The 19562-nt window shown below is 54.0% G+C and overlaps 7 protein-coding genes across 7 annotated transcripts; 2 read left to right on the forward strand and 5 right to left on the reverse strand.

Moving 5' to 3' along the window:
* Positions 1-345: 345 nt before the first annotated feature.
* Positions 346-2428, reverse strand: N7532_006959 (2-isopropylmalate synthase; the record flags this gene model as incomplete). The annotated part of the gene is made up of 4 exons (XM_056619452.1): positions 346-528; positions 582-2159; positions 2214-2358; positions 2421-2428. 4 exons carry the CDS (start codon positions 2426-2428, stop codon positions 346-348), a joined length of 1914 nt encoding a protein of 637 aa, XP_056475611.1.
* An 870-nt stretch (positions 2429-3298) lies between these two features.
* Positions 3299-4864, reverse strand: N7532_006960 (threonine--tRNA ligase MST1; the record flags this gene model as incomplete). The annotated part of the gene is made up of 1 exon (XM_056619453.1): positions 3299-4864. The coding sequence occupies one exon, from the start codon at positions 4862-4864 to the stop codon at positions 3299-3301; it is 1566 nt and encodes a 521-aa protein (XP_056475612.1).
* Positions 4865-5124: 260 nt separating this feature from the next.
* N7532_006961 (uncharacterized protein) lies at positions 5125-6625 on the forward strand (the record flags this gene model as incomplete). Its single annotated transcript, XM_056619454.1, has 2 exons — positions 5125-5747; positions 5788-6625. The coding sequence occupies 2 exons, from the start codon at positions 5125-5127 to the stop codon at positions 6623-6625; spliced, it is 1461 nt and encodes a 486-aa protein (XP_056475613.1).
* A 1488-nt stretch (positions 6626-8113) lies between these two features.
* On the reverse strand, positions 8114-9446 carry N7532_006962 (glycoside hydrolase family 16 protein; the record flags this gene model as incomplete). The annotated part of the gene is made up of 2 exons (XM_056619455.1): positions 8114-9013; positions 9072-9446. The coding sequence occupies 2 exons, from the start codon at positions 9444-9446 to the stop codon at positions 8114-8116; spliced, it is 1275 nt and encodes a 424-aa protein (XP_056475614.1).
* A 1490-nt stretch (positions 9447-10936) lies between these two features.
* agdC (putative alpha-glucosidase) lies at positions 10937-13867 on the reverse strand (the record flags this gene model as incomplete). The annotated part of the gene is made up of 6 exons (XM_056619456.1): positions 10937-11994; positions 12048-12524; positions 12580-12648; positions 12701-12944; positions 12997-13607; positions 13663-13867. The coding sequence occupies 6 exons, from the start codon at positions 13865-13867 to the stop codon at positions 10937-10939; spliced, it is 2664 nt and encodes an 887-aa protein (XP_056475615.1).
* Positions 13868-15628: 1761 nt separating this feature from the next.
* On the reverse strand, positions 15629-16955 carry N7532_006964 (NAD(P)-dependent alcohol dehydrogenase; the record flags this gene model as incomplete). Its single annotated transcript, XM_056619457.1, has 2 exons — positions 15629-16622; positions 16789-16955. 2 exons carry the CDS (start codon positions 16953-16955, stop codon positions 15629-15631), a joined length of 1161 nt encoding a protein of 386 aa, XP_056475616.1.
* Positions 16956-18688: 1733 nt separating this feature from the next.
* N7532_006965 (F1F0 ATP synthase subunit g) lies at positions 18689-19520 on the forward strand (the record flags this gene model as incomplete). The annotated part of the gene is made up of 3 exons (XM_056619458.1): positions 18689-18935; positions 19133-19217; positions 19277-19520. 3 exons carry the CDS (start codon positions 18689-18691, stop codon positions 19518-19520), a joined length of 576 nt encoding a protein of 191 aa, XP_056475617.1.
* Between the last annotated feature and the right edge of the window lie 42 nt (positions 19521-19562).

Raw genomic sequence — 19562 nt, forward strand, 5'->3', positions numbered from 1 at the left:
GTGTACACTAAGTGTGTATAGATGGAATGAGGCGTGGATGGATGTTGTCCAGAGGACGAAGCCACCCAGCAATCAAATTGTCTTGGCTAAAATTCGGGGCCAATCGCCAGCCTCGTACTACAACGGAATCGGTGTAGCCTGGCGGATTTAGTAAGAAGCTGAGAATATCATGAGCTAACTAGTTATAACTAGTTACCTATAATTACCTATATTCCGATGATTAATGTCTATTCGTTTTGTAACCTCTACAACTCATTGAACGGCTTTCGTGACCGATATATCAAACATAACGACATGGTATATGCATTAAAGGCTACTTCAGAAGATAACAAAACTTTTTACAGCTTACTGGGCTTCAGCCTGCTTGGTCAGCTGCTCAATGTTGACCTTGGGGCCGAGGCCGCCGTTGGCGACAGGCGCTTCAGGTGAGCCGGTCAGCTGCTCGAGAGCCTGGAGGTCCTCGTTGGTGAGAGTATTAGAGCGAATGGGGCGGAAGGGAGCCGGAGAGCCGGAGCTCGAGGCCAGGAACTATATGAGAGTATTAATACGAGCAGATATTAATATATGGGGGTTGTGCTTACCGAGCTGGCAGCGCTGAGCAGCGCAATCAGGGAAGCCTGGACCACATCCTGGTGCAGACCAACACCCCAGACTTGTTCCTTGCTGCCAGAGGCGGTGCACTGGATATATGTGGCAGCCTTGGTCTCACGACCCAGACCAATAGAGTGCTCCTTGTAGTCGACGACATCGAGGTCGATGCCCAGAGTGGACAGGGCCGCGGCCAGCGAGGAGATGGCACCAGCAGCCACACCGGTGATGGCGTGCTGGACGTTGTCGATCTCGACGATACCGGTAAAACGACGCTTCAGGTTCTTGGTGTTCAGAGCCTTGCCGGGCTCAGGAGGAGCAGGGGACTGCGAGCGGTCGGTGGTAATGTTGTAGTCAATGAGGTTGAACCGCGGGTTCGACTTGAGGTGGTAGGAGTCCTCGAAGAGGGCGACAATCTCGGCCGGACGCAATTCGCGGTTGGCCTTTTCGGTTTCTGTTTGCACGATCTTGCTGAACTCGATCTGCAGGGCGCGCGGGAGATCCAGCTCCAGACTGCGCAGAATAACCCAGGCGGCACCACCCTTTCCACTCTGGCTGTTGACTCGGATAACACTCTCATATGTACGTCCAATATCCTGGGGGTCCAGGGGCAGATAGGGAATGATAAACTCGTCGTTGTCGGTGGCCTTGGCGTTCTCGCGCAGAGCGAAACCCTTCTTGATAGCGTCCTGGTGACTGCCAGAGAAGGCACTGGTGACCAGGGCACCGGCATATGGCCAACGCTCGGGGACGGGGATCTTGGTGCATTCCTCCACGACCCTGATCACGGAGTTGATGTCGGAATAGTCGACGTTCGGTGAGACGCCTTGTGTGTAGAGGTTCAGAGCAAGAATCATCAGATCGACATTTCCAGTACGCTCTCCATCACCCAGAACAGTTCCCTCAACACGCTGAGCACCGGCCATCTGTGCCAGCTCGGCAGCAGCAACGGCGCAGCCACGGTCGTTGTGCGGGTGCAGGGAGACAACAAACTTCTCACGCTCGGTCATGTGGGTGCAGAAGTATTCGATCTGGTCAGCGTAGATATTGGGGGTCGACATTTCGACGGTGGCGGGCAGGTTGAAGATAATGGGGTTCTCGACTGAGGGCTCCCAGGCGGCCTTCACAGCCTCGCAGACCTCTACGGCGAAGTCGGGCTCGGTATCGGAGAAGGTCTCGGGGGAGAACTCGAACTGCCATTCTGTGCCGGCCATCGACGGGTCGTCCTTGGTAATCGAGCGGGCAAACTTGGTGCACTCCACAGCACGCTTCAGACTCTCCTCCTTGTTCATGTTGAAGACAATGCGACGGAAACACGGGCTGGTGGCGAGGTAGATGTGCAGGATAGCCTTCTTGGCGCCGCGCAGAGACTCGACGGTACGACGGATGAGCTCCTCGCGGCAGGGGGCGAGAACTTGGAGCCAGACATCGTCGGGAGTCAGACCGGGCTCCTCGACCAGGCGACGGGTAAAGTCGAAGTCGACTTGAGAGGCGGAGGGAAATGAGACTTCGATCTCCTTGTAACCGATATCGACGAGCATCTTGAAGAAGCGGAGTTTTTGGTCGCCATCCTATCCACCCATGTCAGGATCTATTACTACGATATGTCTGCAAGAACTACTTACCATTGGGTCGGGAAGACTCTGGTTGCCATCTCGGAGGTCGGTGGCCATCCACCGTGGGGCCCGCTCGATAGTCTTATTAGGCCATTGGCGATTGGGCAGGTTCAGCGGCTTAAACGGCTTGTATTTTGTGGAGGGATCCTTGAGCCTGAGCGAGTGGTCAGCATGCAATTGCATGGTCGTTTTCAGTTGACATCAAATTGGACATACATCGGCATGGCTGCGGTTGGCGGGGCACGGCGGGGAGAAGATGATAAGCGATAAAAGGCAGAGCGGCTTTTGAGTCAAAGGGGGACAGACGCAGGACGCGCTGGCGGAACAGGAGAGACACAATGTGTTTCAGAGATGGAATCTGTCGTTTTTTAAAACAGCAGCAGCCAAAGCCAATAAAGCGAGGGGCATTTGTGACTCAAACCATGCGATGACGCCGAATTTTTTCGGCGCCGACAGCGGAGTCACGTGGGCGATCTACAAAAGGGCGCGCCGCCAAACTCGATTAAGTTCGATTGTCGCCTTCCCAGTCTCGCGCGGGACTAGTCCGACGTATCAGAATTACTGTTCTTCTTCTGAAGCTTCCTGTGTCACCCTACTGCCGTGCGCTGGGGTTGCACACGGTGGCTGTCGCATTTTATCATGAACGAGTTGCTCTCCCTATCTATGAGAGAATCTCCCGGAGCCCCGACGTCGGAGCCCGGGCGTGGAGGAGGAGGCCGAGGCTAACCGAGCGCAAGTGTGTCATAGTGGATTCGCAGTGGATTCATATGTACAACACTACCTATAATGACATTGAAACGATTCCCTGAAATTTTAGAATATAGATATTTACTAGCAGTGATAACCCAAAAATAAATAAAAAAAAAAAAAAAAAAAAAAAAAAATTTCTCCCTATGTTGATGTACAGTATAAATCTGCCATCACCTCACAAATTCTTTTTCCAGCACTTGGAACCACATGAGCAATACATTGTATGCACCTCGCCTACTTGGTCTACTGCTCGATAAATCCGCAGCAATTGGGTCACTTAGGTCAAGAATCGGGTAATTATTTGATTGTGGTAAAGAAATATTTATAATACAAGTGAGATCTGCTCACACAAAAACTTTCTCAAACTGCACGAGCAAGGGATGCACCTCATCCACATTAAGCTTCACGGCTCGAGGATTTTGCAGCGCCTTCTCTCCCAACTGAGAACGGATCAACGTCTGGAATTGCTGCGCTTCCGGATCGGTCTTGCTTTGCATCTGCCCGGTGACATCGACTGTCACACCACCATCGGTGACATCGCGAGGTCCCACGATAAAGATCAGATTATACTTCATCTGCTTGGCCCGCTGGATCTTCTTGCCCAGCGTCTGTGCGCTGGTGTCGACGTCAACCAGGAATGTCGAGTCGGCGGACGACAGCGGGCGTGGTGAGCCGGTACCACTTTGGAGCACTTTGAATCCGGAGAATTTGTCAGCAGCATCCTGCGCATGCTGCACGACGGCGTCATCTTGGTTGACCGTCAAGACGATTGCCTGTCGAGGAGACAGCCAGAATGGCCAATGGCCACCGTGATGTTCAATGAGCAAAGCCAAGAATCGCTCGAGTGATCCGAAGATGGCACGGTGGACGAGGACGGGTGTGGCAACACCCGGCGTAGCTGGGTTATAGTCCGGCTCGCCCTCCGCGACCTGGTATTCCAGTCCAAACCGCTGAGGAAGGTTCATGTCCAGCTGGATTGTCGATAATTGATGATATTTACCGGCCTGGTCTTGCAGCTGAATGTCAATTTTCGGTCCGTAGAAAGCACCGTCGCCTTCATTCAGCGTCCAATCTCGTCCGGTGCTATTCAATGCTTCCCGCAACTGGCTCTCGGCGTTGTCCCACATGTCCAGCGTTCCAATATAGTCAGTTTCGGGCCGCGTCGACAGTACCAGTCGGTATGGGCCCAGTCCGAAGGTCGTCATGGCCATGTCCACGAATCCCAATGCCGATGCGATCTCTGACTTGATCTGCTGCGGACGACAGAAGATGTGTCCGTCGTCTTGATGGAACCGGCGCACGCGCGTGAGTCCGGTCAACGATCCAGAAACCTCGTTCCGGTGCAATGGGCTGAAATCCGCATATCGTACAGGCAATTCCCGGTAGGAGTGATTCTGCGATTTGAAGAGCAGACAGTGCCCGGGACAGTTCATCGGCTTCAGACCGTATGACTCGTCCTCGCCAATCTCGCCTTCTGTCTCTCCACTTGCTCCACGACCGGTCACTTCATACATATCATCCTTGTAATTTTGCCAGTGGCCTGAAATTTCCCACAAGGAACGTTTGTAGATGGTTGGGGTCAGGACTTCGCGGAAGCCGTATTGCATGTATTGGGTGCGGAGGAAGGAGATGAGCTTGTTGATGACGTGAGTCCCATTGGGCAGAAAGAGGGGCGAGCCGGGACTGTAAACGGATGAGGTGAATAGCTCCTGGGTCGTTCCGAGAGCTCGATGGTCGTGGGCCGGAATCGAGACGGCTTCCGTAGGTTTGCCGTTAGCCGCATCAGCGCACGAGCACCGGCGAATGGCTGAAGTCGACAGCCATCGGAACCGGGCTGGGCCTCGTAGGCGTCCAGCGAGGCAGGGGGGTCGCGCGCAGAGTTGCGGTCGAAGCCGAGTGACCAGGCGCATTGTTGGTTGCGACTTGCAAAGTAGCTGTGGCGCCGCATTTTCCTGCCGATCGCCTTCCCCACCGCTTTGCGATAGCAAACGCCGACTTGCTCTACCTTGCCAGTCAACAACACAACAACACAGCAACACAGCAACAACAACACAACCTCGATCGCTTTCAAGCCCCTTTTTTTTGTGGTGTCTATGATTACTAACGACTACAACTGACATCTTTCCGCAAAGAGTATTATTTATTATCGTGAACCGGACATGACGGCATCATGTCAACAGAACCGCGTTCCCCAGATCGCTCGGTCCTAGACGAGTCCTGGGTGATGGCATCGACTGTCTCACTCAAGGATCGAAATGCAGAGAAAAAAAAAGAGCAAGATAGACAAGAACTAGCCACCCCGACTCCACCACCACGACCACGATCAGCGCCGAGTCGAGACGGCGACAAGTTACTATCCGAGTCCTCGGAGTCGCTAGACTCCTCGTCATGGTCCATGTCGGGCCCGGAGCTCATCATGCCCTCGATATACGAAGCACCCATCTCCGAGGCCTCTTGGGTAGCCCCGGATATGCGACCAGCAGAGGCCAAACGCGAACGCGACGTGCCTGGCATGAGAAAGCGGCGCAAGGTCATATCGGAGCACTTGTCGGAAGAGACAAAGTCTAACTTGGCACCCGAAAATCCAGACGCTGGCTCGTCGACTCCAACAAAATTGCAAAGCAAACCACAAGCTATACTTGCGCATTCCCCGCTCAACTCATTGTATCGCGACCAGCGAGCCCTCCTCCGCAACGCGGTCAATGTCCTGTTGGGCATCTGTATACTTCACCTCCTACTCCTCCCCGAACTCATCTACCAAGCTCAGAATCTATGCCACCTCCCCGGCATAAAGTCTGTCTACCCAGACAGCTGCATCCGTCTACGCCCTCAGTCCTCACCCTTCCACCCCCTCGCATCCTATCACGATCAAGCCGGAAGAAACCATCATCGCCTCCCAAACGCACCTCGAAACCATCTTCACCACGTCCCTCGAAACCCTCACACCCCTTGCGCACACCCTGAAAGAAAGTGAATCCATGCTCCGAGACCTCCAATCCGACCTCCAGCATTCCTTCCCGGACGCGCGCAACGCCCTAACCCTCGAATTCCAAGGCAGCGAGAAAGCACTCCGCGCCGCGAGCTGGGAATTCGACTCGCTTCGTGCGGATGTTCGGTCTGCCATCGACTCGCTCCTCGCCTCGCCTCCGACCCAGGAGCCGGTTGGGTCCTCCGTGGCACGTGATACGCGTCTCGCGGCGCAGCTTCGGCGTCGCGCGGAGTATCTGGATCGCCTCCGGGCGCAGATTCGCAGCAAGACGGATTCCCTGAGTACAAGATTCAGCACGCTGGATGACCACCTCGAGGCTATTGATGGGATTGTCTCGCGGGAAGAGCGCCGGTCGCTCATGGATGCAGAGTCGGGTTCGGGGTCGAGTTCGGGATCGACAGACGGGGAAGGGCTGCAAGGTGTTCTAGACTCGCTTTCGAGTTATGCTTCGTTCGGCGCGAAACTTTTACGCGGTGGAAGTACGGGGTCCGACTCGAGGGTGGGGTCAACCGGAACAGGCACAGGATCGTCAGCGTCGTCAGCCTCTGAGGCGGCGACCTTGCCGAGGCCATCGACGACGCTGGCATTGCTGAGATTTGCGGCCACGCATCATTTGCCTGTTGCTGATTCGGTGGTGAGGTTGTCACGCCAGTTGCAGGATGTGCAGCGTGCGAGAGTGTGATGATCCACTCGTATGCACTGTATGCACTTGTGTATAAATTTATGACAGTTTTTTGATAGGGACGTCCTTCCAGATTATGGTGATTGTGTATTGGATTGGGTGAGAATGGCGCCAAAGGTACTTATGATGCAATGTCTTTCGTTGATCGATCGAACCCCTGAGTCCCTGGATTGAGTATAAAGGGATGAAGTAGCGAATATCATTATCTGTTGTGGAGTGTAGTTGACAAATACCAATTCAACTATTTTATTCCTTTCATTTCTATTTTGTTCCCTATTAAAATACAATACAAGCTATGGTAAAACTTGAACTGAACATGCCAGTGTACACACACTTCCAAATCCAGATAGTCACATGACATCCCACGTGCGGCCTCTCAATCATCCAAAAATAGAATCCCACAAAAGTTTCGACGAGAACAGAACTTGGCCCGAAACTTTTTACACCGAGGAATCTCAAAAACAAGAAAAGTCAATTCCAACATTCTCACCAACCAGTCCTGACCTCCGAATCAATTCCAAGACCCGACCAGCTGAACCGTGGAATTGTTTTTCCCGGTCTCCACACCAGCCAATCGCGTTGCAATCGAATACTTTAAGAGCCTTGGCATTTCCGAGTCCAGTCAATTGTGCCCCCAACTACAGTAGTGGAGAGGAGCCCGGCCGAGCTCGGTTTGTTCGTCTCGCCAAAAATTTCCATCGCTCACTCACTACGCACTTCTGTTAGAATTGAATTATCTGGGCCTTTTTTTTTATTGGATCCGTGGTATACTTATTCTAGTATAGTGGTATAGGCTACAGTACCATGAAATACATTTATTCACCTCAACGTAGAAGGTAACGAGAAACAATCAAACTAGTTTGCAGCTCACATGACTCGAATACGACAATACGACACGAAGTAGCGGGAAGAGGTTGTGAGACGCTGATGTCGCACAGCATGGCACTGCATAATAAATAGTACGCCTTTTTCTACCCCGCAACAGTGGGGCAGGGTGGGTAGAAACCGGGGTCCGGATCTTTCGAATTGGGCCAAATTGCGTTTGTTTATCTGCATGATATCGCATTCTACACTACTGTACATTCGTGCGAGGGTGGCTCCCGCGGATACGGGATAGTCGATGCGGCTGACTGGCGCCTTGCGTTGCGCATGCTTATATTGTTTCACTTGCATGAGATGTCAGCCCATTACTGCTGATGTCTTTTTAATTCCAGCAGATAGAATGATTACGAGGAAGATCAGTGTAAAGTCAGCAGCCCCGAGGCCGAGGTGCATTAGTCTAGCTGCGTGTATGTAGATATAATGGGTAAAACAGATACCCTATCTGCACAGTCACAAAAGCACATCAGTTGGTATGAATCGGTAGATACCCAAAAGAAATAAAATACTCCAAGAAAAAAGCGCCATCATGTCCAATTACCCGGTTCCAGCCCAAGTGTGCTTCATCCGTGAGGCATTATTAGTATTTGCAGTCACATCAAAATCAGTTTACAGCTGGATGAAAGCAGTGACCAGGGCCAGGAAGCCGAGAGGACCCAGGTAGTTGGCAGCCATCTTGGTGGCGGCATTGAACTCGGTCGAGGAGGCCGAGGCGCTGCTGCCGGTGGCCGAGCCAGAGCCAGAGGCCGAGCCGGAACCAGAGCCAGAGGTGCCCGCGGCAGTGCTGCTGGCACCGCCAGAGCCAGAGCTGGAGCCAGAGCCAGAGCTGGAGCCACCGGTGGTCACGCTGTTGGAGCCAGAGGCGGACGAGCTGGGGCCGTCAGAGGAAGAGGCAGTGGTGGAGCCAACGGTGGTCTTGCCAGCAGAGGAAGACTGGGTGGCGGTGGTCAGAGTGGTGGGCACGGTGGAAGAAGCATCGCCAGACTCAGTCGAAGAAGAATCACCAGTCTCGCTGGAGGACGAGGCCGAAGTGGTGGTGGTCTCGTCGGAGCGAGTGTGGGTTCCGGAGGAGGCACCCTTCTTCTGGATGGAGCTGGACGAGCCAGAGTTGTCACTGTAGGAGTAGGACTCGGCGGGGTTGGCGTTCTTGATGCTGACCGACTTGATGTACATGCTGAAGGGAGCCTGCGAGTAGTCGGTCTGACCACCAGCCCACTCAATGGTGCCCTGGCCGTTGGAGGGGTCACCACCGGCCCAGATACCGATACGGACGCGCATGGGAGTCTGGGGGAAGCGGGATCCACCCTTGGCGTCGGCGTAGTTCAGCGTGCGGACGGAGGCGCCGTCGATGTACCAGGTGATGGTCTTCTCAGTCCAGACGACCTTGTACTTGTGGAATGAGCCCTGGGGGTTGGAGACGGCGGGCCAGGTGTCGCGGTCGTAGGACGAGGTATCGCCCTTGCCGAAGTAGTTGGTCTGGACAGCAGCGGAGTTGCCGCCGAGAGCTTCCTACAGAGTTGTTAGCCTTGATCGAGTTTTCCATTGCATTTTGTCTGTGGTCACATACCCAGTCGACCTCGTCGAGGTCATCCGACTCGAGCACAATGGAGCTGACGATACCGGTGCCGGGGGCAGCCTTCATCTCAACCTCGACCTCGCCGTAGAAGATGTAGAAGGGAGTATCAATGGTGGGAGCATCGCCCTTCTTGGCGACGGTGAACACGGCGCCATCGGGGCCGGTGTCGACGGAGCCGGCGACGGTCTTCCACTTGTCGAGGTCGCCCTTGTTGGTGAAGTCGAAGCTCAGCGAGGACTCGGTGGTACCCTTGTTGTCGGGGCAGTTCGACTTCTCAAGCGGGTTGCACTGGCTGTAGGTCTGGGCAGCGGCCAGGGGAGCCATGGCGGCAAGAGCCGCAGTGGCATACTTGAGCAAGGACGGCATGGTGAGAATGAGAGCAGAACGGGATGAGCAGAAACGAGAAGGGGAGGAGGAGAATTAATAAAAGAGAACACAGCACTAACGAGTGGAGCTGTTGTCCCGCGGGTCTGAGGCAGGCGCTCCACGGTTGCTGGGGAAGTGCTCACCTTTGTACTCTCAGCTGGGGTAAGGTACAGTACCCGCAGGTATTGCGATGAGTGCAGAGAGAGAGAGAGGCCCACTCGGCTTGTCCCCAGCCTCCGCCGGTTCCACCTCGTCCACTTTTTCCTCTACCCAATTCCATGATTGGACCTCGGCGTGGCAACCATCCACGCCACGCTGTGGGCCATCGCTGGTGACAGACCTGAGTGGGCGCAGTGCACGCCTGCTGAGACATCGCCCGGAGACGCCCTGAAGTCCCTGAATCGTCCCTGGGTGATCTACGAAACCGACCCTCGACAACACCGCATTCGGCCCCTGGATCCTCGCAGGCGACACATATGATTTCATCGCTGCACGGAACGCCCACAGGAGACGCCTTCAGGATACGACGACGGGAGATAATACAGGATACAGGAGAACAGGCACAGAAGGCTGATCGCCCGATCATCCCGGGCGATCGTGTTACAGGCAGTCTCATGGCGGTCACACGGCCCATCGTTCGCCGAAGCGAGATCCACCCTGACATCTCCCGGTGCACACTGTCGAGGGCTGTCAATATTTCAGGGTAGTAATCGCATTACACTGCCGTACCTTAGGTACAATTGACTCTTATCGGTGGACCACGAGATCGAGACGTGGATGAGGTGCTTGTCGTGGATGCCTGGCTGCGTAGCCTGCAGTACACCAAGTACACCAGTCTGATCGATCGATCTGTGCCTGGTGACAAAACCAGTTCTCAGGGGTTCTCGTATTCCCTCATGTGTTCATTGTTCCAGTCGCCTCGCTTGCAATTGCCCGTCCACTCGCCAGGACCGAGTCGGTCCGAGAGCACTAAGACTAGCGCTGCGACCGTATCCCCCGTGTCTCTCCTCCCACACGCACACTGGTGCAGCACTAGGAATAATAATCCTCTGACACAAGATGGACAGGTTAGACTTTCAATATATTATTAGCCCCTCGCATTTCCCTTGACCCAATCACCGTCTCTCGCCCCGGTTTTTATGCAGGAACACGCCGGTCGCCATCCTGATTCCCATTGTTGGACCCCCTCCGTAGTCCAAGTATACACCCGGGGATGGCCCCGTCGGGCTTGAAATCCCTTAATCGGACGAACCATTACGATAGTACTAGCACTACAAGGTATACTGAAGGGAGTCTAACACTGTTGCACATCCTTCAAGGGGCCTGCGGTACTTCAGTAGTAACTTGTTAAATTCGTGCACCAGCTGGTGGTGTTAACTCGATCGCCTATTTTTGCGCGATCCCGCTAACTCACCCGCTATTGAAATCCTCCGTCTCCACAGAAAAGGCAACAAAGGCAGCAAAGGCATCGGATAAAGTACGGATCGCGGTTAGAATTCCACCACCGCAGGCCCGTCCAGCACAATGTGCACCTGCTTGGTAACGCTCTCCTGCGTCGTATTGAACGAGCCACCAGTAAAGGTTTCCCGCTTGCGACGACCACCCTCGGTCTGGCCCAGCACAGTCACCGACTCAATCACCACGTTCGCCTGGTAGCCAAACTCGCCGCGGATCGTCAGTTTATCCTCATGGTACTCAAACAGCACCAGCGAGCTGCTGGCCGGCTTCAATGACTCGCCGTCGTCCAGGTACAGCTCGCCGTGCGCATAGCCGTCCCGACTCGGCGCAACGACGATCTCAAAGCCGCGGCGCCGGAGCTCCGTCGTGGTCATGGCGCTCTTGCTGCGCAGCGGCAGGATGCTGCCCCCGCGGATGTGGATCGGGATGTCGGTCGTGCTGATCCGGTCCAGGCGCTGGACCTTTCCGTGGCCATCTACTTTCTTACCGGTGAACCAGTCGTAGAAGAGGTCGTCGGGGAAGTAGGCGTCGACGCTGGTCTTTCCTTGGTCTGTAACGGGCGAGACGAGGATCGAGTCGCCGTAGAAGAACTGCAGGTCGTTCGAGAAGGTCTGGTGGTCGCCCGGGTAGACGTAGAACAGCGGTTGAAGGAAGGGCTCGCCCGTCAGGGTTTGCCGGTGGAAGGCAGTGTACAGGTAGTCCAGGAGACGGTAGCGGATGTCGATGATCTTGCGTGCTGCCTCGGCCACGCTCGGCCACCGGTAGAACTCCTGCGGAATCGAGGTGATCTCGTTGTGGTTCCGGTAGAAGGGGTAGAAGCCACCCAGCATGGCCCAGCGGGCGCAGAGCTCTTCCGTTGTGTTGCCGCCGAAGCCACAGACATCAGAGCCGACCATGGGCACCTGGAAGATCGATGCAAAGGCAAGCATTTGTGCGATCGATGAGCGGTACTTGTCCCACTGACTGAGGTTGTCACCGAGCCAGTGGCCGACGTGGGCGCCCGCGCCCGCGAAGGTGCTGCGGGTGATGACGAGGGGACGCTTGCCAGGTCGACGGTGAAGCATGGCCTCGCGAGAGGCAGAGCTCATCACTATCGAGGTGTTAAGTGTTGTACCAAAGCAAAAATGGGGAGGGGAGTCATACTCGTTCCGTACAGGTTGTGAGTATCATACTCAACATAGCCCTTCCCAGCATGGACAAGGTCAGTATCAATCGTCTTGTTGCTAATCGATCCAGCCGCATTGGCAATTTGGTAGGGTGGGTTGATCAGATCACGACCCGGCAGTCCAGCCTTCTTGCCGCCGTCATCACTCCGACGCTTGTTATCAGATCGTCGGTGCGACTTGGGCGGCTGGAAGTCGGCAGGGAATCCGGGGATCGGACGCGGAGGCGAGCGTACGGCCGGCGGGGCCGGGGGGAGATCGTTGACCTTGGCGTACTGCTCTGGGTCCTCGCAGGGCCAGGGGCAGAAGTTGGCAGCTTCGTTCATGTCGATCCATAGTCCGTCAATGTCGACGCCGTCGTGGCTGCTGAAGAACTCCTTGAACTCGCTGTTCCAGTAGCCCTGCGTGTCCGGGTTGAACCAGTCGGGGTAGACCGTCACGCCAGGCCAGACGCCGCCTAGTAGGTGTGTTAGTCTATAATTGAAAGGTATGTATCAAACAATCGCACTTACCGCGGTACAGTTCGTCGTCGCGATACAGGAAGATACCCTCTTCCTCGCCGCGGTGAAACGCATCATTGTCTGCAGATATCAGTCAGTTTTGTCTCGAGAAAAGCGGTTGTTGATGACATACCGCTGTCACTGACAGCTGGATCCACCATCACAATGTAGTGCTGGTGCTTCTGGTGGAGATGGCGAACCAGCTCCCTCACCTTTCCCAGTGGGAACCGCTCATCGTCCAGTGTGAAGACCCTTCGTCCACTCATGTAGTCAATGTCCGTCCACATGGTTTCCAGAGGGATATGGGCACGACTGTAGTTGTAGACGGCTTCGGCGACGTCGTAGACATCCTGGTATCCGTACCGGCAGTTGTGGAACTTGAGAAAGAGTTAGATTGGAATCAACAAATGCCCGAATTATAACACTTACACCAAAGGTCCAGTAGCTCTGCATAGCAGGCCGACCCACAACCTCCGCATATTGCTTGCTGACCTCCTTCGGACTGGGGCCAGCTATAAAATAAAAGTCCAGGACGCCTCCCAGCGTGTTGTACTCGAGATACTGGCGGCCCTCATCGTCCACGTCGATCTTGATGTCCATGCCATTGGAGTTCAAGAAGAAGACACCGTGAGCACCCGCGTCACCTCGGTGATCCACATATACGGGGTGAGCACCGTACAGATTCGTGTGCTCGGGCACACCGTACGCATCGCGGTTCCACAAGGTGCGCGTGTAGTTCTTCGTGGGCATGCGCAGCGTGTCGATGTGCTCGCCCAGTCCATACAGGTTCGGGTCCTTGGGGAGCCAGGTGCGGAGATTCAGGTACTGCGATTGGAAGATGATGTTCGTGTCCGAGGTGTCGAACAGAACTTGATCGTTGCGCAGAACTCGGAAGGAGAACGGCTCGGGCTCGTAGTCAAAGCGGAGGTTCGAGGTTTCCTGGTCGTGGTCCCCGCGGCTGTTGGGGCGAGGAACGACCGACTCGGGGACTTGGTAGACCTCTTCGTCGGCGTCGTAGATCATGACATGGAGACGGTCATCTATTATGGAACGAGTCAGGGAATGGTCATGTAGAGTGTGGGGCATAGCACTGACCAGTCTGGTACTCCACCAGAAGCTTGAGGTTCTCCAGGTCTGTGCCGTAAGAATCACAGTGATCACCCGCAAGAGTGAGGTCTGCCGTTAGAGTCGAGCCCTGCTGGTTGACATTGGTAGCTGTATAGCCGGGACACTCGTCGTTGGTGGAAGCTACAGCTGTAGCAGCTCCCGCGATGGAAGCTAGGAAGAGCGACACCCGCATGTTGAGAAATCAACTGCGGGAGTATTTCGAGTGTGCAAGTAGAAGATACCAGTCAAATCAGGTAAGGAATTGTATAGGTTTATGTAGAAATTGGAGGTGGAGGAGTGTGGAGTGAGAAAGTGGGGTGGATGCATAATAAATGGAAACCCCCCGGTAGCTTCTACCTGCATAGAACTTCACCTCCCCGAGCGTCAGGTCGGCAAATCGGCAAACAGGCGGCTTTCTTGATTGCCCTCCGCATTTGCATCCGGCCAAAACGTAGAACGAGCGGAGATGCGGGCAATTATCGGATTCCATAGCTTGGCCGATCTGCAGGGTCTGTTCGGTTACAACTAGTGCATGACTCCGGTGTTTTTATTCGGTCTGGCCTAGATCTATAGTACTTATGGTTATGCCAAGGAGTACCTTAGAAAATGGTACGATTGTAGTAAATAATAATTTCCGATAATACATCAGAGGGCGTAAGATCACGGTGGTAACCCTGTGATACCGTATAGTCCGACTAAAATCTCTCCATTGCGCTTCTTTAATCTCAAGGTTTTGTCTGTGAACGAGTCTTCGGACCTCGTCGATTAGCGGTATGCACTCCGGAATAGTTTTGCTAAGGGAATCAAGAGAGGCTTGCCCGTTAAGCTGACATGATCTCTTTCATTGACAATTCACCCTAAAAAAGGTTGCTACCTAGAGCATAATGGATGGCCTGATCGGTATCCCCAGATCCTTGATAGGTAGGCCCCATGCGTAAGGTGGTCAGGCTGTTTGCCCACCGACCATCCGGGCTTTCACACGCCCATATTCGAACATTCAGTCAAGATCATATGGTACAAGGACACCAGGACTATATTTGCCATTTCCTCAATAGCGAGACGCGCAGTGTGGATGGCATTCTGACTATTAGAAGCTTTTCTTAGGTGTCGAATGAAGAAGAGACCTTTGCAGCGGAAGGTTAGTTATTTCTCTTCAGGGTCCTGGATGTGGTACTTAATTGTCTCTTGGCTTGCGCGAAATCGCAGGCTATCGCTCTGGATTTTGTGTTTTCAAGATCATCGAGTATTTTCAGAGATTAGCAGCAGTTCTAAATGGTTGGTATAACTGATCAAGGTGGATTACACTATTACATAGAGAGGATAATGATTATCCGGAGTTTTACGTAGATTACCCCATGATGGAACTACATGCAAGCCCCCACCAAAATTGATAGGGCAGTACTTTGTACAGTGATCATTCAGTGGGATCTAATAGAATTACTTCGCAGCTCCAACGCTTATTATCAAAACTGGTTTCTCTCGAGTCTGAATCCCTGGCTAAAGACCGGGTACATGACAGGTCATGTTCATTGGCATCGTTCATTTCATAAAAAAACAAGACTGCATTAGTTTTCAGTAAACCTCCATTTGGACTGTCTCTAGGTACGAACTAATACAGTCACCGCATCCATACCATATTTGGCAGGGTGGTGTCCCCAAAGATGTGGTGGGATCCCCAAAGGTCCTTCGGTGTGGGTCATGGAACGTGACTATAAGTACTTCAGCCCCTCTCCCCCCCCCCCCCCGGGGCAATATTTTTACTTCTCCCATATTCACTACGAAAGACGTATCTTCTTGGACTTTTAAACAAAAAGAAATTCATTTCGGCTCTATATGCTCAATGGCATCTCTAGACATCATTCGTGTCGTATATTAAATCATCACCGACACCCAAACCAAAAGGTATAATATGATAAAAACAACACCGTTCTCGCCCCCTTCTTGATGCTCAAGTTTAAACCTTCTGACCAGCGGAAGCAGCCTTGACATCCTCCTCCGAGCTCATAATCTGCACCTTGATGGCACCCGTCTTAGGGTTGGAGGCAGTCTCAAACGCCTTCAGGGCATCCTCGAGCGCGAAGCGGTGGGTCACCAGCTTGTTCAGGTCAATGACACCGTTCTGCACCAAGCGAATGGCACGGGGCCAGGTGTTGGAGTAACGGTACTGGTACTGAAGGTCGATCTCCTGGGTACTCAGGCGCATGAAGGGGATGTTCATCTCGTTCTTGCCGACACCGATGATGAACACCTTGCCGCCGAACTTCATACTCCAAATGGCGGAGTTGACACTGCTCTCGACTCCAGTGCACTCCAGGCACAGCTTAGGGCGCAGCGCATTAGCACCAGCACCCTGGCCGTCGTTGAAGACATTGATGATGCCGGCCGCTTGCTCCTCGGCCGACAGACCGGGCTGCACCTTGTAGGTGCGCACCTCCGGCGCAATGGTCTTAGCAAAGGCCAGACGACCCTCGTCAATATCAGTGATGACAATGGGGCAAGCACCAGCGGCGCGAGCACTGAGCAGACTGATGAGACCAATGGGACCAGCACCGGTGATCAGGAGAGGATCACCCAGGCGCAGCCCGCTGCGCTCCACAGCCGCCAGGGTCACACTGAGCGGCTCCAGAAGAGCACCGTCTTCATAACTCATGTTGCCGATCTTGTGGCACCAGATGGAGGGGTGGTTGACATAGCGGCGGAGCAGACCGTCGACGGGAGGAGTGGACAGGAAGGCGACATTCTCGCAACCATTGTACCGGCCGGTCAAGCAGGGCTCGCAGGAGTTGCAGATAATGTTGGGCTCAATGGCAACGCGGTCGCCGGGCTTGAGGTGAGTGACATCGGGCGCGACCGCGACAACCTGACCGGCAGATTCGTGGCCGAGGACGTGGTCGCCAGTGACGATCATGGGACCGATGCAGCCGGCGTGCCAGAAGTGAACGTCGGATCTGTCGTGGGGAAATAGCGGTCAGTATTTGCAGATTGACTCTCAGGTGACCTGCAGGTCCCTTGCCAATGCGCCTCAAAGCTGAGATCGGGCGCGATGGGGGAGACTGCGGGGCGTGGGGTACCCTACAGCAGGGTATACAATCAATGCAGTGGAAATCTACTCACCCGCAGATACCGGTGCTGCGCACCTCAACGGTAACCTCGCCAGGCTTGAGGCCCTTGCCGGACTGGACATCCTCGACCTTGGGAGTAGTTTCTGCGATCCAGAGGTCGTGGTTGGGGTTGGTGTAGACACCAATGTTGGTCTTAGTCACGGTCGTCGCGGAAGACATGGCGAATGCGTCAAGGGATTAAAAAAAATTTTGGAGGGGATGTGAAAAAAAAAGAAAAGGAACAGCGGCTGGTACTTTAATAGTACCGCACATCCAAACTCTGCCACGGTGGCAGGTGATCTGAAGCCCGCATTTTGCATCGCACCCCATGTCATACAGTCGAAAAGTGGAGGGGAGGGCCCCTCGATTTAACCGCGCGGGGCGGAATTGCCTGGCGACCGCCCAAGCAGGAAACCCCGGCCGCGCTGCCCCCGGACTCGCACTCGGCTCTCGGTTAATTGTGCGTGCTGGCCCACTGCATTTGCCACTGTATTTCATAGGATGTTATTGAATTGGCATGAAAAGATTCAGAGTATTGAGAAATATTTACAGTTGATATTACTAGATCACTAAATCTGCAGCACTGCACTAGCACTAATATGTACTCTTCTGCACGTAAATGGCAATTCTCCGGTGGCCGCGGCCGCCCTGGTTGATGGATTTACTACTCCCGGCTGATTCTGGCCCTTCCCCATTGCAAACAGGCCAAACTAGGGGCGACTCTTCTCTGTCTGGACAAGCGGTTTGGAATTAGGTGGGGAAGTACAATTGGGCCGAACGGTCGGCCCGAATTCGCCTGTCGCGAATCGCAACTCGGATTCTCTCCGGTTCAATTGTGGTCAGGTCGGAGAGCTCTTGAAACCGGTACCACGATGGTCCGACCACGCATTGTATTGAGGGAGAGAGCATGTGGGGTATTCCTAAGGGTTAGCTTGAGAGGTATTTGACTCCGATAAGTGATGCGGATCATGTGATCCCAGGATGCTTTTGTTGAAGCTAAGTCTGCTTAGAATAAGGTTGCTGTGCCCTGGCCTTGTCAACTCAAATGATCTCAAATGGTCAAGGCCGGGGGTTATTTTCACTCGGCTAGAGATTGATGTAATATGTACCATTTTCTCAATGCGCATTACAACGGGAACAATGACTGTTTGTTTTCTAGTAAACTAGGTAAGCAGACCAAATCCCATGCCCATCGCTAATGCATCCAATGACATTCGATTGGTATGATCACGCTTTGTGGATTGTCAGTGTGATGGATCTTTGCTGGTTGAAATGTGGTGCAGCTCTACGGTAATATAGTGCACCTTACTTTGAGATCCATAGATATATATATCCACAGCTGTGAGATTCCGGAACCCGTGACCCGAGAAAAAACTGGGAAAAATACACAATTTCATCTCCTATCACTTTTTATTCCACGACAAATATAACACATACATATTGAGCTCAAGCAACCTGTCCCACAGGGCTCAGATTAATTGTTCAATGATCGCATTGGACAAGATCTAGATGTGCTGCGGCGCTGATCCTTGCTCACTCCCGGCCGTTACAGCCACCAGTTGGCTTGGCACAAGTGCAAAGAGAACCATCACTTGTGTACTGACATCATTTTTGTAGAGATCAATGAAATCGAGCAAGAACAAGTCTGCCAGTTTTTGAACTAGAAATATATATCGTCTGGATGCTGAGAAGATGTCTTTTGTGGTGCATGTTTACCGACCCCTGCCCAGCACCTCACGTGACCCGTACCCTGAAGTTCCCGACTGCGTCCGCCCAGCAGATTCTGGTCCTGTCGTTGCGCCAGACTACAACCGCCAATTGGACTCTCTCCGTCCTCCTCCTACCAGCGACTATCCTGGGTGACTCGTGCTCGACTTCTCGTCTTCGCTCCTTCTCCTCTCGCAGTCCCCAAGATGCCCGCTGCCACCCGTGCCGTCCTGCGGCAATCGCAGTTCCTGACCCGTCGGACCGTGGTCAGACACTCCTCCTCCACCTCGGAGGCCGCCAACAAGGCCGGCCAGACTGCCTCCTCTGCTGCCTCCAAGGCTTCTGAGGGCCTCTCCAAGGCCACCGCCGCTGCCGGTCCCGCCCTCTCCAATGCCGCTTCGGCCCTCCGGAAGGTCGGCGGTCCCGTCGGCAAGGTCGTCTCGTTCGTCGACTGTAAGGCACCCTGATATCCTGGAACTTGGCATCGAATGGAAATCCGGGGATAGACAACGGAGGACCAAGGAGCGATCAATTGCGATGCTGGATGCCGCGGAAAGAAAACTTCGTCGCCTCCTGGTCTCCTTGTTGACATCCCCGAACCTCGGCCTCCAATTTCACCTGTGCATCGCTAACATGGATCTTCTCTGCAGCCATGATCCCCCCGACTCTCTACTACTCCCGCGTCGGTCTTGAGCTCGGCAAGCTGGTTTTCCGTGGCCAGAACATGAACCCCCCGTAAGTCGGAACCTCTGATACAATCTCCAGCCGCCATCGCTAATCCGTCTCGCCTGCAGCAACATGGCCACCTTCCAGTCGTACTTCCAGCCCCTGATCAACGCCGCCAAGAACCCTGCTACCTTCAAGAACCTCAACGTCTCGCCCCAGAACTTCCTGGCCCGCGTCCGTAATGCCAGCCCCAAGGAGCTGGCCCTCGCCGGTGTCACCGCCGCCGAGGTGATCGGTTTCTTCACCGTTGGCGAGATGGTTGGCCGCATGAACATTGTCGGCTACCGGGGCGAGCCTGAACACCACCACTAAATGTGGAATCTCGTCCTTTCTTTATCTCTCCGCCATCAACAC

This window comes from Penicillium argentinense (genome assembly GCF_028826775.1).
Source record: "Penicillium argentinense strain IBT 30761 chromosome Unknown utg000005l_segment0_segment0, whole genome shotgun sequence".
Taxonomy (NCBI): Eukaryota; Fungi; Ascomycota; class Eurotiomycetes; order Eurotiales; family Aspergillaceae; genus Penicillium; species Penicillium argentinense.